The sequence below is a fragment of the Aphis gossypii genome, chromosome 2 (genome assembly GCF_020184175.1).
Source record: "Aphis gossypii isolate Hap1 chromosome 2, ASM2018417v2, whole genome shotgun sequence".
Lineage (NCBI taxonomy): Eukaryota > Metazoa > Arthropoda > Insecta > Hemiptera > Aphididae > Aphis > Aphis gossypii.
In genome coordinates this window covers 24349594-24367377 of record NC_065531.1, presented here as the reverse complement: position 1 = coordinate 24367377, position 17784 = coordinate 24349594, and the positions used below count along the sequence as shown (strand labels likewise).

At 26.9% G+C, this 17784-nt stretch overlaps 1 protein-coding gene across 6 annotated transcripts in view; it reads left to right on the top strand.

Moving 5' to 3' along the window:
• LOC114132669 (oxidation resistance protein 1) overlaps window positions 1-17784 on the top strand; it is a 161606-nt gene that overhangs the window by 33174 nt on the left and 110648 nt on the right. For 5 of the 6 annotated variants that reach the window (XM_027998184.2, XM_027998187.2, XM_027998186.2 and 2 more), the window contains exon 2: window positions 13842-14589. The exons of the other annotated variant lie outside the window; for it this stretch is intronic. In XM_027998184.2, the coding sequence (XP_027853985.1) occupies window positions 14219-14589 (371 nt within the window). In that variant the 5' untranslated portion in view covers window positions 13842-14218. The remainder of the gene's footprint in view (window positions 1-13841; window positions 14590-17784) is intronic. 6 annotated transcript variants of the gene reach the window in all.

Here is a 17784-nt window from a genome sequence, read left to right as displayed (position 1 = left end):
GTTACCCAGTAAGAGCACATCATGTTTATCCAACCTAACGGTTTTTAAAGTTTATAAATATTAACAAACCTCGTAGGTATTATATCGGTATAAACAATATATATTCATAAAAAACATAATACAATATGTAGTTTAGATACTGTAAAATATGTAAATTATATAATATATAAGTTCTAATTTTGGTAGATTTTGTGATTAAATATTTATAGTTGGATACAAAACAATAACTATAACGAAAAAATTTAATTCGTATACAGGACAATAGCAGGTTGGATTTCAGATTATTTTAAATTCTGAGAGAAACTAGGAAATTTCCGAGGTTTTTTAAGGTTAGAGTGTGTGTTTTTTTCAGAAAACATATTCAGCAGGGATATTAATTGAAGGTCATTTTGATCGTACTACTACTATTAAAAATAATACAGAACTAACAAAGGTACCGTTGTTATGTCCCTAGAAATATTCTAATTAAGTTTTTATTAAATTGCTGATTGTTACTAGTTTATTATTTGAAATAATTTTTATTCTTTCTATTTTTTTTCTTTTATTTGCAAAACCTGTTTTAAAGAAAAAAAAATGTTGCACAGTATATTTATTATTTTCACTTTTATCAATTTGATTCGAAATACCTACATTAATACTAAAACATTTTTCAAAAGATTTATATTATATGCACTAACTTGCAAATTAAATATAGTTAGGGGTTGTAAAAGTCGTGCGTATAGGCGTTATTAATAAGTAATTTAAAAATAGTTCATCAGTAAATATGTGTAATATATTCGTTTACTTTCGATTAAATGGTATCGCGGGAACTGAATATAATATCGATTTATTGCTTTTGGGCCATGTAAGTTTTGGGAAAAAATGGTGTATGTATGATATGGGTTACTTTTAATAATTAGAGTTGGAATATAACTAGGAGGACATGTACCTATTTAAACATTTTAAACCGGTTAGATTTTCGAGTTATTTTTAGTGACTCATTAATATGTGTATTTCATACACCATATACTTGTTTGTCACCACTCACCAATGGTGTTTTGTGATGAAATTAAAAATATTTTAAACTACAGAAACATTGACAAATAATTGATAATTATTTTAATAATTACCGGACATATAATTTACCTATATTCCATTTTGTATTATTTCTATATAAAAAAAAAAAAAAAAAACATTAAAATATAAAACTTTATATTACAAATATTATATTTATCTGACTGTCTAACTGTAGATGTAGGTTATGAGAAAATATGACCTCCCGTTCATCTAATTCCTGGTACATTAGATTTCGAAATATCGTATTAAAGATTACGCATTAAGCTAATTGATCTTCAATAACAAGTGGAATACTTTATTAGTCACTAAAATTAGATCTAGATGTTCGGTGTAGACGTGCAGTGAATTTTACATTTCTTTGTGAACAGCTCAGTAATCTAATCAAATGAAATTTCCATCTCTACTTGCTAGTTATTCCTCGTCTTTTTGGATCTAAAACTACTCGTACATTCTATGCTCCAATACATACAACTCATACATTATTGTTGCCTTTAACTCAATGTATGTGTTTTGCTATTGTTTGTACTTTTATTTATTTTTAATACATTTGTACTATTGCCAATTATAATCAAGTCATCGTGCTTATATAATTATGGTGTTATGCAAGTATATAAATTGTTGTCAATACAAACAATAAAATATTAAGAGTAAATTAATTAACTATGAATATTGACATATCAAAATAATACGCACATTTATGTTAAAATTTAATATGACATACATATATATTTTTATATATTATATGATATTATATTCTGTATCTATAGCAAAAAAGTTATGTAAATAATATTTAATAAATTTACTTGATTTTTAAATTAAGTCCCGACACGCGGCATATGTCTCAATAAAATAAGTTAAATTTAATAGTTCTAAGTTTATAACAGTAAAATTAATATTTAAGACATAGTTGATTTTTATATGTACATATGAAAATTCTAAAATAATAGTCTAGTATCAACGAATTTCTTTAAATCATAAAAAATAATGATTTAGATGACTTTCGAGTGTTGTTCATACAAAGCTGATCGCGTGCGTTCACCAGTTTTGCGAATTTCAAACATTCGAGTGTAAAGTTTGAATGGAATTTTAAGTATAAGATTGATTCAGTTAATAGGCCACATAATGAACAAGATATTATTACTGACTATACTCATATTTATAACGGGAAGTAATTATGTTTATTTTTACTTCAGTAAGTAGACGCGTTTATCTGGGATAAATTAAATTAAATTAGTAAATGTTCTTGTTAAAAGCCATAACCGTGTAGATAGTGTAGTAGTACATATATGACATAAATATTAGAGCTAGTGTTTACCTATATTTATTTTTGGGGCTTCGGATATGTAAAGAATACAACAATAAATAGCTTTAATAAGTTGGTTGAATTTGGGGATGAAAAGTTGCCTACGTACAATCTGTCCCAAAGCACAAATAATACGTGTACACAATTTGGTGCTAATTGGTTAAAGACTGTGGATTAACATTGGAACATCAAATAGGTTTTTAATTTCATGGAATAGTAAAAAATGCATAAATAAACAAAGATAACATAATAATAAGTTAAAATAATAGTTTTTTTTATCTATGACAATGTAGAATGACGTACTATGTAGTACGTAGTACTGATACTTTATCAGTATAATAATTTGTAACCAATGGTAATCATTTATGTACAAAAAATAATTGAGGTTTGTGATCTAAAACAAAATCCATGCGTAGGCTTGAAAAAAAAGAAGTTAAACATATTTTCAAAGAATCTATTGATGTATTTTTTATAGAAATTAGTTCAATAGTTTCTAAGATTTCCTTACACAAAAAATTCAACAACAGCTTTATATTATATTAGTTTAGATAAATCTATTATGTTCTAGTAGTATCTATTGTATTATAATTTACGGCCGAAGGATACGATATTTTTTTAACAATTGTATATAGACAGACATAATATATTATGCATTGGTGTAGTGTATCTATGTATCTAAGTGGGCCGTCACAATTATCCAATTATCTTAGATTTAATAAAATAATTTTTAGAGGATAATGCGAATTGTCTTCTCGTAGTACCTACTCTTTGTGTTAAATGGACAAATAGTTCTCCAACATTTTATAAAGTAATGCCGAATTAGACGAGAGAAGTTATGCAGGGCGCTTTTTTTTATTTCAAATACCAATAGTTTATAAATAAATAATTTCAATAATTTTTACCTTAAAAACACCACAATAAAGCCATGTTTTATTCTAGATTTTCAGTTTTATTTGCATTTTATTTGATATACCTATTAATGTTTTTTTTTGTGATCCGTGGACATGTAATTTTAAGGTCTACAATTATACATACATAATATATAATATAGTGCCATATTATAATAACAGCGTTATAATGTTTTGGTAGCATTTTCAAACTGTTGTCACAGATGACAATTATAATTACTGTCGCGCAAGTGCGTAAGAACGTATTGTAATCATAGTATGAAGATGAAACCTTAATATTTAAAATAGTATTTAAATGCTTTTGAATAATGCCAAAAACGCACAGTTGGCGGCGGCTGCATAATATTTATAATATACACGTTTAGCTTGATCTATTCATTGCGTGTGTTTGTGTACTGTGTATGGTGTGAGCTGGATGAGTGTTAGTGGCTTTTTTTATACCACGCGCGCGTGCAATTATATATCCATAATCGCATAGAACATATGTGTGTACACGCCAGTGAAAACGATTTTACCTATATATATAATAATAATAATATATTATAGCTAGTATTATAACACGATACCGTAAGCTTCAAAGACAAAACACACACACACACACACATACACATATATATGTATATATATATATAATATATAAACAGGATAAATCACGATGAATGCTTACTCCATTTTTTTTCTTAAATAATACATATTTTATAAATGTGATTTTTGAAATTTTTATTAATACTATATTTTTAAATTGTTAAAAATTTTTGTTTTTACCTAACTAGTACCCTGTGGAGATATAAACTTGTATTTTTCTAATGAGAACTTTCCTTCTCCTTCATTATTGTAAATTATTTAGTAGATATATTTATATTTAGTAAATAATTTACAGTAGAAAAGGACAATTCTCGTTTGAAAAATAGAAGTTCACATCACAGGGCACTAAAAAAAAACTTAAGAATTTAAAAATATAATATTTTAGTAAGCTTAAAAATTTTAATACCTATAAATAAACGCATTATTTAAGTAAAAAATAGAGGTATCTAAGTATATTTGATCACTTTTTATATTATACTGTAATTAGCTATGATGTGTTTATCAAATTTTTTTTTGGTTTGTAGTTTTTAATTTATCCATAGACTTTTATTTTGTATTTATGCTTCTGTATTTCAGAAATATAATTGTAGTTGCTTGTGAAAATGTGAAATTATATTATAATACACGTTCGATCATATAATTCATTATTACTAATTAATTTGTTATTATTCCATTTTATACTCGTAAACAAGCTGCACTTTAAAAATGTTCACAATGAGCGAAATGTGACTTATCACTAATATAATATGTAATAATAATTAAATGTTATGCTACATTCATTAATATACTCCGTGCGGAGTTTATATTATTACACGCGCGTGGTAATAATGATACTGTAATTATTGTGCAGACAATCATTATAATATCTAAATCTTAATGTTGAAGAACCTATTATTGATATAATGTTATAATTTATAATTCGAATGATATTGATCGATATGGATTGATGGCCAAAAATATCGATTTGTAATAACTAATAAATAACGATATTACTTAAATACGATTAGAGTAAAGATAGGGTTCAATTCAATTAACTTAATTCTGTTTATGTAGCATTAAGTACATATTTCCGTATTTTTGATACATAAAGCGTGCGTTATTTTCACATACAAGTATATAACATTAACTATACGGACGTAAGATATTTGCTTTATGGTTGCGTAGGTTATGTTTATCGACTTGATAAGTATAAGCTAGTACTTCCATACCTTTATTATAATTCGTATACTATTATGATAACTTCATAACAGCGTGGTGATGTATTATACTATTATTATAATATTTGGATATTGTAGCGAATATTTGCGATTACAGTTTAATAATAATAATAATAATAATAACGAAACTCTGTATCATTTTGTCATAGTTGTTTGAGATACAATAATAATATTATGTTTACCGTTTATAAAGTGTTTACGATGATATTATTATTATTATCGTTATCATAATATTAATATTATCAATTAGTTTTATGTTGTCTCAGACCTTAGTGATGGGATTAAAATATACGAATCGACAGTTCTATTTACTAAGTCGCGGTACATGATTATATAAATTATTATTATACCATAAAATAATATATAATACCTATGTAGCGTATTACATACCTATAATATGTGTCTGCACTTTGACATAGTAATGTTTATGAATCCACAAGACTCATAACCAGTAACCAGTTCTTTTTATTGTCTTGTACCGTAATCGTTGATGTTGCGTAAACGCCACTTCGGTACATTTCTTGTTTTAATATTTTGTTTGATGACCACGTATGATGTCTTATTATAACGATATAAATACAATTTTGATTAGTAAGTTTTTGAGTATATTTAAATATTCCGAAAATCAGTTAATCGGACAAATTTATTAATAAAGGAAAAAATGGGTTGAACATGCTGAGTCGTCACTATCGTACATTTTACGAGAAATTCACACGTTTTTATAATTTGTTTATGTTTTTCATCACGTGGTGATGGTTATTTACCGAGGTCAGGTGTAGAAATACGTATATAATATCACCCCCCTGCAGTATTATAATACTAATAATACATATTTATTACATTATTCTATTGTGAATACATTTACCTTTAATCTCTGTATGCACACACGCCTCGGGGTTGGCAAAAAGAGCGGGTTGCAGAGAAAATGGAGTATTTGTAAATGTATAAACACAGCGTTGCCTTAAGGATAGTTTCAAGACTTGAACGGACTCTTGGGTATATTATACAAACTTGATGTGATGTTTATAAACATTGACCGCTTTGTAAGTGGCTGTTATCTAGTGTAAGATCATTAAACGCGTGGTAATACAGTGGCCCAGTTGAATATTTAATGCTATCGCCACCGCCATTGCTTGTCCTCCGCCACTGCTATAACCGTACTATATATATAGTATATGCTAAATTTTCGGTTATGTGTTCACTGTCTACTACCAGCTACCTATTTTTAGGCATATCGTTCATTGTATAATATTTTGAATTGTGTTTTTTATTTAACGCTATTGACTATTTTTGTTATGTTCGTCCTGAAAACAATCGTGACTTTTTTTCGACCTTGTCAAATGTGCAGATTAATCGGCCTTTTCCAATATAACAGCTCGTGTGTCAAGGCTTTTAGTGAACTTTGGTAATTTCTTTTTATGCCTGTTAATTTTACCCTCCGCAACTCCTCTCCAGATCCGTATGTATCGATTTTCATATACACATTCAGCTTTGTGGAAAACTTAGTAGAAAAGCACTAACCCATTAGAGACATTAAAACTTTCACAAAAGGGTTCCACCCCGTCCATGGATAAAAGCTACTGGCGTCCCTCCTCACCATGTATAACCATTGAGTGTGAATTTCATTTCAATGGTTCGTTTAACACACACAATTTCACCTCAGGAGAAACTAAATCCCCAATATCAAAGCGTGACATGAACTAAGCAGCACATGCATGTCAATATTTACACTGCGTCAATTAATAATCGTATTATTATTATTTTTTTAGTTCGTGTTTAACAGAAAAATTTATTATGCAGGACATGTGTGTATATACTTAAAAAATATTAATTATTAATGTATTTTATATACTTTATGTCAAAATCAACAAAGCAATATGTTTTGTAAAATCCGGTGCTAAATCGTATCTAACCACAACAATTTTACCTATGCTATACAGTTTATATTTACAACTATACTACCAATACTTTACTTTCAAATTATTTTGTACCTATAACAACACAGAGGTATTCCAATAAACGAATGAGGCCAAGACACCGTCCAACAGTCTTGTTTATTTAGTATAGATCTAAAATATAAAATTAAATTCAAAGTATATATGCACAAACAACAAACGCTCTCATTTAATTAAAAATTATAAACTAATTTTTTTCCATTTAGTAATGTGAATATTATTAAGTTGTATATGTTCATATATATTATTTTGCTATTCAAATTAAACTGTCATAAGTCTGGTGTATATTGTTCGTAATAAATCATTGTACTTTATATTTACTTCTAAAACAGCAAAATTCTATTAGAGTTAAAAAAGTATTTTCAATTTTTAGAGCATTCAATTTCATAAATAATACTAATTTAATCATCTTATTTGTTTAATGTAAATTGTCAAATAAAAATGTATAAATAAATATTTATAAGCAAGTAGATATATTTAAATAGTAGCAACAAAATGGCATAAAGACAAATCTTGATTTAGGATATAATATATTTTTTGTCAATGGAATTATTTTTCTTATACGTCTAAAGTAGTCAAATGATTAAACATGTATTTTTTGCTGGATTCATTTTTTTCTATATTTTATTTATTTATGATATTTGTATATTGGAACTTTCAAGTTTATTTATAAGTTAAGTTGATACAATTTTTAAATAATATTTAATTTACTTGTCAATTATTTAATATCAATATTGGGATGAGCTAGTATTAAATTGAAACATGTTTAAATATCGATATAATTGTATTAAATATAGGTATGATTCAATTTATAGAATTAAAACAGAAAAAAAAGTAAATGTATTCTCAATCATAAAAACCTTATGAATTTGTTGAAAATTAAGTTATTTTGAGCATGTAAAGCATGTAAAACTTTTCCTGGTATTTTCGGTGAAAACAATAAATTGGTTAAACGGTTTATTTCAACTATAGAAAGTTTTAACAATAAATTTTAATAATAATGAATATTAATGTTCAAATGTCCCAGAATTAAGTACTTGAATGAAAAGAGCTTTATTTTATATATTTTTAAATTGGATTATAACTAATACCTAACTATTTACTTAAAATGTCCTAGATAATATAATTTACCCTACAATGCTACTATAATTATTTTTTTATGTGACAAATTACTGAAATATATTTTAGAAAAATATAAAATTATGTGGTATGGGAAGCACAATATTCACTATTAGGGATTAAATTAAATCTTTCTAAAGATACACAGTTAAATTCAAAAAAAAAAAAAATTGTTTATTATTAAATTTTTTTTTTATATAATATTGTGTGAATATTTTAAGAAAGCTTGTTAACTAATTAAGAGAGATTATTGAATTTAGTTCGAGTTTTAGATTTATTGATTGGCATTAACATTCATATCATATCTTGTATATTATATTATGCGTATTCAATAAATATTTATACGGTAATCAAGAAAAGCTTAAATACATTATACAGAGTTTTTAGTTTTCAAGGCTAATATTTTGGTTATTTTTCATAATCTTAAAATTATTACATATTAAATGTAATATGTACTTTGTAGGTACTACATATTTCGACCTTCGAGTATGTAGATGGACACAGGCACACAATTACGAATAATCTGAATTCGAAACGCCGTGTCTGTAATCCATATATGAATATTGTTACCACAATCCCTAAGTGTTTACTTAAACATGTGTATTTACTGTGAAAATATATACAAACAATTTGCATTGTCGAGTGAAAACAATTTAAGTACCTCTATACACAGCAGCTTTAAAATACTTAAAAATAGTAAATACTTATAATATATTCTTGACACGTAAATAAGTGTTATTGGTTATGATTAAATTCGTTTAAATAAAATAAAATCCTCGCTAGTAAAATTGAAAATTTTTATTCAAATAAAACATCTGTTTTCGTAGGTTTTTGATTTTTCCGCTTAACTCAAAAACCAATAATTTTATTGTACTTACATATTATAATAAGAGATGGGTTGTTACTGTCGGCTTAACTTATTGCGTTTCTTTTGAAGTGATCGTTGAAAATAAAAATCATGTTTGAAAGATTAATAATTATATCATATTGCTGCTGTAATAATGGATTTCGTATTTTTTCGACGTTTTTATTGTTTCTTCGAATATGAAAATCATCCATCGGTTGGGTTTTTTTTAAACAAATTTTATCATCGGTGAAAAATATGTTACAGAGGTTGGGTACCAATAGCGCGCGTGGTTTCCAATTTGCAAAGGCCATTCATCAAAAAAAAAAAAACGTAGACATGAGCCGCCGGTAAGGCTGCCGCCAACTAGGCTGCAGGACCAACTTGAAAGCGATCAATCTTGTTGAAGTGAGAAAAGAAAAAGTAAATAAAATAAAAACAAAAACAACGCAGACAAAAAGAAGATAACATTTATCGTCGGAGAGGAAAGACGATTTTTCAAGACGCGCGTGGCAGACGATTTGTTGAGATATTCATTATATATATTATATACGAAGAGGGTGAATAGAAGGGATGAAATTATTTGAACCAGTAAGGATGGGAGGTAGTGAGGTCGCTAAAGGATTTCCTGGACACTGCTATACTTTATATATATATATGATATTATGTGCGCCTGACGTTTACCGAAAACCAGCCAATAGAGCTGCACGCGGAATTACTGTCCGTTTCCGAAATCAGAGCTGCTGAACCAATGTGTTACGAACTAATAGTAATAATCGGATTTAAACCAGAATCGTTAATAACGTACCAACAATTATGTCATACCTCTACAAGCCGCTGTCAAAGAGAGTATTTATTGAAATAATATAAAAATAAATATCACACGATAACACTATGCGATATCACAATAATATTATTCATAGATTTTGATTATTTTTATTGTATATTATTAAAACACGTATATCGTAGATCGTATAGTAAAAATTAATAATTCACAACATAATATTATGTATATAATAAATGTTGATGATAATATACGTGTATATAATATAATGTTTATTATGTTATATTTAATAATCTCTGCGAGTATACAAAATTCTTAACAATACAAAAATTCGATATTGTTATAGATTTACAATAGTTATAGTATAGTACCGTTATAAGAGCAATTTGAGGAGGAGGGGAGACTTCGGGGTGATGAACAGCCTCTGTTTTGAAATAAGCAATTTCATAATTTATGCTATTTGTGGACTATTTAAAAATATAAAAGGTCTTCTAGTTTTATCTTTGAAATTATGCAGCTGAAAATTTCGCGTAGGTAGGTACTGCAATAATGCAATATATAGGAGAAACGTTTTAACGGACGCGTGGACAATATTTAATTATATCTATTTTTTTTTATATAACATAATATATTATATTATTATACAAGTTTAAAACTGTTAAAAACATTACAAAATTATTTTTACAATAATTGCAATCCATTTTGGCGTTTACTGTTTTGGATTTGACGAATTCAGGTGCACTGAAAATACGATTAACTATATAACTATATTAACTCGCTCCCACGATCACGTGGTTATTTGACACATTAATTTAAATAGTTTGACACGATATTTGCATACAATGACCATGACCACATGGGTTTCACAGATAACTTTGAATGTAAGCTTGAAAACTATGTATATGTGTTCACACGGTGTATCATGGAAACATAATAATTTTACATTAAAATTACTTTTGAATGTGTCAACTGTACATCTTTAAATCTACACAACCCTACTCAACTACTCAAGTATAATATATCATTCGTATATTATCGTATCCAAACAACGAAAGTGTGAAATCCATTGATATACAAAGTGATTAATTAAGGGTCTACTTTCATTATTTCTAAAAGTTTACACTTTTTATAATATTATTTTTACATAATTTTATATTATTATAACATTCTTAATCATTATACCTTTTTATGTCTTAACTTTATTAAATGATAACGTATATTTTAAATTTTATATTTTGGTGACAAATATCTTTTGGAGTATTACGATATACATAGAATTATAAAAATGAGTGATTGATTAATAATTATAAATTTAAATTGTGGTTAATTTAAAGTTATGATGATCTAAGTTGAGTGGTCGAGGTGCCCGGCAAACGTTGTCTTCTACTTAGCTCATCAAAATTTTAAATACCTAAAACTAACAAGATATATATATATATACCTCTTAGAAATTCCATTTTTATATGTTTCGCGATAATTTGCTTTGCAAAATTAAATTTAAAAAAGGTGGACAAGTGGGTACTATTCTGTTACACATTAGGTACAAATTAGACGTTATATTATAATCGACGTGTTAAAAATTTGAATTTATATATCATATAATATATAATATACCTATTATTGTATACGAATAACGATTCATAGTGGAAACGGTGTATCGATCTATATTACGAAATAAACATAATATATTTCGTGATAAATTTTTTAATATTTCTATTGAAGTAATTAATTTTACTATTAATATTATCGTAGGTTGATTTAATTTTTGTCGACAATTTTGTAATTGTTATATTATAAGTATCTAATTATTATCATATTAATTTTTATTATTTTGAAAAAAACTGAGAATTAGTTAAACCCTTAAAATTGAAGATCAAAATATAAACAAATAAACACACATTAATGTAAGATTAATGGTACATTTACCGCTCTGCTCATTAACTAAAATTGTAAAATATATAGATATTTGTTGTAACATATTTTGCAGTAATATCGAATAATGTAAATATAATAATTTCAAAAACGTTAAAAACTTTTTGAAATAATGAGTTTTGACACTTAACGAATCACCTCACGTGTAAAAAAAAAATCATGCAATTCTTATACCTCATCGATATTTTATATAATATTACGCGTTTGGACTTACACATGATACGTACCCATTGGATATAATTCCAGTCGCCTATATTGTTGAACAAATGGTGAAATTAAATATGTACATTATACGTATAATGTGTAGGTATAATATGTATTATACACTGTACATAATATAATATAAACGTATAATATATATTTATAACATAACTAGGTGGAAGAAAATTTCAGATTATACGTTTGATAAAATATAATTTTATAATATAATATAAAATTAATGTGTTTACCTCACTATTGTATAAGTTATTAACGCTTTGTTATGCAGACAAAAAAATCAGTGGATTTTATATGAACATACAACACATACATACATTTACCGCCTTATCTTATTCTAAACTAAATAATATACCTATATTACAATTTAAATTTAAACTCATAATGGCTATCACCTAGGATCTTTTTTAATTTGATGTATATTATATACAGGCTGATTCACCAAGCATGCTCATCTCATTTTTCTTCAATATTGCAATTATTAAAAATCCAATTTTTGGGATTTTAAGTATACTTTAAAATTATAATGTAAAATGTTTGATATTTTTTTACTATTTATTTTAAGGGCAGTCTTGTGGAGAATTCAGTTTTTCAAACTAGTACCTATTCTATTTTTAACTTTAAATTATTTAGCAGAGAATTTTTCTGAAAATTTTGATGTATTAAAATCTAAATTCAAATGACTAGTTATGAGTTATTAAACTTTGTGTAAGTTAGAATTTATCCTTTTATTTTAATAGTTTGAATGTTGAATGAGTATTAAAAACACCATAATTTTTTTAAAAATAATTCACTAAATAATATACAGTATAAATGAATCTCATTTGAAAAATAGAATAAGTTTGTATTACCTCAGAATAACTTCTTAAGTTAATCAAGAATTTGAAAATGTGGTCTTAAAGAAAATATAAATATAGGTATTTAAAAACTCCAAAAACCATGATTTGAATAAATTCATTAGCAAATGAAAAATAGATTTGTTCATACTTGGCAAATCATCCTGTACACCATATACCAATATAAGTCTTTATGGAGTTTCGTAATGAATAGTAAAATGTTAAGTGAGTTAAATAAATCCCCACTCATTAATACTTACTGTGCAAATGCTCAGTATAATATTGTTGTGTAGGTGTATTGAGTGTATTTATTTATTAATAATTAAGGTATACGTTTCACCGAGTCGGACTGTTAAACCCGTTAATTTAAATATCGCAATATAGCGTGTACAATATTATTGTAATAAATTGTTTAGATTTCGTAGGCGAGTTTTTACTTTTTATTTTTTAGTGATTATTAATTATATTATATTATTTATTATTGTTTTTGTTTTATATTCCACTATACCTACAACTATAAACATTCATATTTATCGCACCACTTACTGTCATACCGTATATGGGTATACAACATATATTATATTATTCATAGTGTTGGGGAGTACTTAACTTCAGTTACAATTTAATGTAACAAAATTCTTTTTTTCTAAATTACATTTTTGAAAAATTACAAAATTAATGTTCATTTTAATTTATTTTAAGAACCTATTGGTAATATATATAAATATATTATAATACTAGTAAAATATTCTGATTGTAATATTTTTGTAATATTAAAAAAATTGTAACTGACAAAATATTTTATTTTTTAATAAGTTGTAATTTAAAATGTATTTAAAAAACCTGGTTTTTGAAAAAAAAAAATGGTTCTAATTGTAATAAAATTACTTTTTTTAACTCAAAAGTTGTGTATACATCATAATGTAATTTAATTACCGAAAAAAAAAATTTCCCAACACTTAATATTATATAGTATATACGTATGAATGTTTGATATATATATATATATATCTGCGTGATTGGAAACATTTATTATTTATTTTTACACAATTATATAATATTATATTATCGGTTTTTTGTTTGTAGATTCAAGTGCAGCTTTTTTCGTTAGTCGTTACGCTACTTAGTAATCCTAGACCGGAAAACCATATGCACGTGTCGCACACACGCCGTTCAGAGAGCACACCGATACCGGATTGTCTTATAACAGATATGCCATAACGGACGCGCCTGCGCGCTGTTACCCATTATAATAATATTATAGTGTACCGCGCGTGCATGCATATTATTATTACTCATTATAATACACGTATATTATTATATACGCCGTCCCTACGCTCGATCATTCGCTCGTTTAGCCAAATTGTCCACGTGCAGCGGTCAAAATCGCCGAGTTAGCCGTTAACCGTTCGAACGCGCGCTCTTGCGCGTTCACCACGTCCGCGGTGGGTTCGTACCGGAAAATGGAAGATCTGTACATATCGTCGGCGACGGCCGAGTCGTGCACCAATAACAACATAGAGGAGGATTCGCCGAAGAAGAAATGGAACGGAGACCTGGCCATCCTGCAGGAGACCGCCGAGGATTGTGGAAGAGGCGGCGAAGACAGTGGCGGCGGAGGAGGAGGTAAGCCCCCGATGTCGCCGCCGGAGCGCAGGCAACGCCGAAAGTCATGGCAAATGGGGAGGTTGGACAAGAAGCGCCGGAAGAGTGTGTCCGTGCTCTCGCCCATCCCTGACGCCGAACAGCTGGAAACCACAGCACGAGAATCGGCTTACTACAAGTCTAAACGACCCAGCTGGTGGAACATTTTTGCACACGACAATTGGGCCCGGTAAATAATAATAATTATTAATAATAATACAATAAAAACTAAGTTATATATTTTATGAAAAAAATATGCCTCCGCTGCCCACTTGTACAATAATTTGATATTAGGCTATGTGAGCTATGACACGGCACTGATGGTTCGGGGGGTTATGCGAATGGAAAGTCAACGTATATAATAGGTAAAAAGACGCTACATCCGCCAGATTAGTATTGTATTGTCTACGTCTTTTAAACGTACAACTTACCAAATTTGTGTTTAACAGTTCCAATTTTGTATAGTAGATAACCTTTAATGATGAAGATTATTGACCTATTAACGACCTTTAAGGTAAGAACATAACCTACTTGTTTTCTCTATTGGGTTTCTTACGATACTTTAATTTTTGAGCGAGTTATGAGAATTTCTAAATTGGAATATTTTACACATTCATATATAAGTTAAATTACCGTAAAAAAACTCACGACAAAACACAGATAATCTTCTTGCTTTTAAGTTTTATTACAGGTAATTTAGTCAATTCTATTATTTAAGATTACTACACTAAATTGGAACTGCTGAATATAATAAATTGTGCTATTCTATATGTATGTACAGAGATAACATTACACGTAAATACGAGTATACGTCTTCTTAAAACCTAGGTAGTACTATAGTAGGTATCTATTCTATAAGGGTATAGTCGTTGGTACCGCGAGTTATCGCTATAAGAAACTTTTGGCACGCATGAAACGCATATCGTAATATAGAACATATATTATAGTTTCTTTCTACTTTTCTACTACGAAGTAGCTTAAAGATAAAAATATAACTTTACGAGTTGTTTAAAATCAGGGTATTTTTTTTAACATCTACGAGTATACACCTTTATTAATGTTAAAGGCGCCGTTTGGTATTTGTACTTACGTACCATACATATTATATATATTATACATACAATAAACTATGCGCATATAATATTATAAAGATTATTATTATATGTTTATTATTAAGTATGTTACGTATTATTCTAAGATCAATGTCTGTTTCTCGGATAAATGGTGAAGCGACGGTGTTAAAAAATTAAACCCACCTGTTCTAATAACGTGGCTGTCGGTCGACAAATACAATATCTAACTATTATATGGATTTTGAATAGTTTATAATTTGAATATAGTTCGTCTTATAGTGATTTTAAATACCAACAAATATTAGGTACCTAGTTAATAACACAAATAAGTGTATTTTAATAAACGTGGACAAAAAAAAAAAAAAGTAATAATAATGTAAAAATAATTTTACGGACAAAAGTCGTGTTCTGATAATTACGTAATTAAATACTCAAAGTAAAACATATAGAATAATAACATAATTTATGTTGAGTTTTAAATATTTTAAATTAAACGTATTTTTGTTTAGATAATATTATTTCTTTTTAGAAATTTGTTTCAATTAGTTATGCTTATGACTTATGAACTTATGTTTGGGGAAAGCCTTTTCATATGGTGTAGGAAAGATATGACATAGAAGGCAATATTATTTAAACCAATACAAATAGCTACCGGTAATCGGTATTCTATTGACCAATATATTAATAGGTAAATTGTAAAAATATAATCTTTGTTGAATTATTTCACGTACATAATAATATTCAAAATAAGGCGTTTTTATGAAACTTAGTCGGGTATATAACACTTACAAATCATGAAACTAGGATTGGAATTTTTTTTCTATATTTTAAAAGTTTAAACGGTCTATTCTTGGTTAAAAATAAATTCTGGAAATAAGAAGAAAATTTAGTTAAATATAATTAAATAAATAATATTTTTAGTTTAAAATGATAGGTATTTATCATATAAAATAATTATTTAGTTTAATAAAATATAATGTCTATAGTGTATATGAGTATATCTCATTATAATAGGAATATAGAAAAAATTCTGATTACATAATATATTTTGATTTTAGTTTCAATAAATTGTCATTATTTTTAATTTATTTGTTATTTACATATTAGTTATAACTTATAATTAGATACTTAATTTATTACTTTCTATAATCATTAAAAGATATATTGATACCTTAAATTGGTTTATAAAATATAAGTTCTTATTGAGATCAACTAAATTTATATAATTCAAATAATCTTAATTTATTATCATTCTCCTTTCTTCATATTTAATTATTAAATTATAATTCTTGAATGCTCGATAAGTATGTAGGTATAAATATTCGCAGGTCAGCAGTGAAAAACAATCTTGATAAAATATATTATGCAGTGTAAGAAATATAATACAGTGGGTGAAAGTAAATCATTCTATTGTAGTGTACAATATTGCAGTGGATAACTATAATCATATAACGATATAACTGATGTAATTTTCACCAAGAGTAGGTATAACTTAAATATAATAGAGGATAAATGTATAAAAACTTATATTACGAAAAGCGACAGATAACCTATACTTGAGTATACTGTATACTATATAGTATGTAAGATTGTTGATATAACACAGACAACTCTTAATTTTATATAATATTATCGTTTAATATCAGTGCAACTAGTAAAAGTCAATAAAAATATAATTTGTTTGTTTGATTGGTGATTAAAAAATATACATAAAGATTTATTTTCAAAATAAAAACTGGTTATTATAAAGGGGTCATTATGTCTCTAATATTTTATGTTCATGGTTAATTTTTATACAATTGACAATGCCACAAGTACAATAGCTTTTATTGTTTATTACATCGTATGTGTAGTGATTTAAATGAAAATCATTAAATGAAATAAAATAGGGTTTATATTTTTAAGATATTTTATGGAGATCACCCCTTTTTACCTGGCATTGTCGTAGCTTAAATTGTTTAGGTTATTATGGAGTTATGCAATTCTCCTTGAGGCACAAAATCATGAAAATATGGTTATTGAATAAATTCTCTTTGGATAGGTATTTTAAATTGGTTTAAGATTAAATCAATATTTTTATGGTAATTGTTTGTGATTGAAAGTCAATTTATTAAAAAAATTATTGAAATGCACAATCTTGTTAACAATTGTTATCGGTCAATTCATCTAACCACAAAAACTGATTTGGTTATTTATTTTTCTTTACTAAAACTTCTGTCTTGTCCATTTATTTAGATCGTCCTTAAGTCCTTGACCTATATATTTACTGAACTATTAGAGTAAATGCAACCTTGGACCTGTAAGAGCGTTTG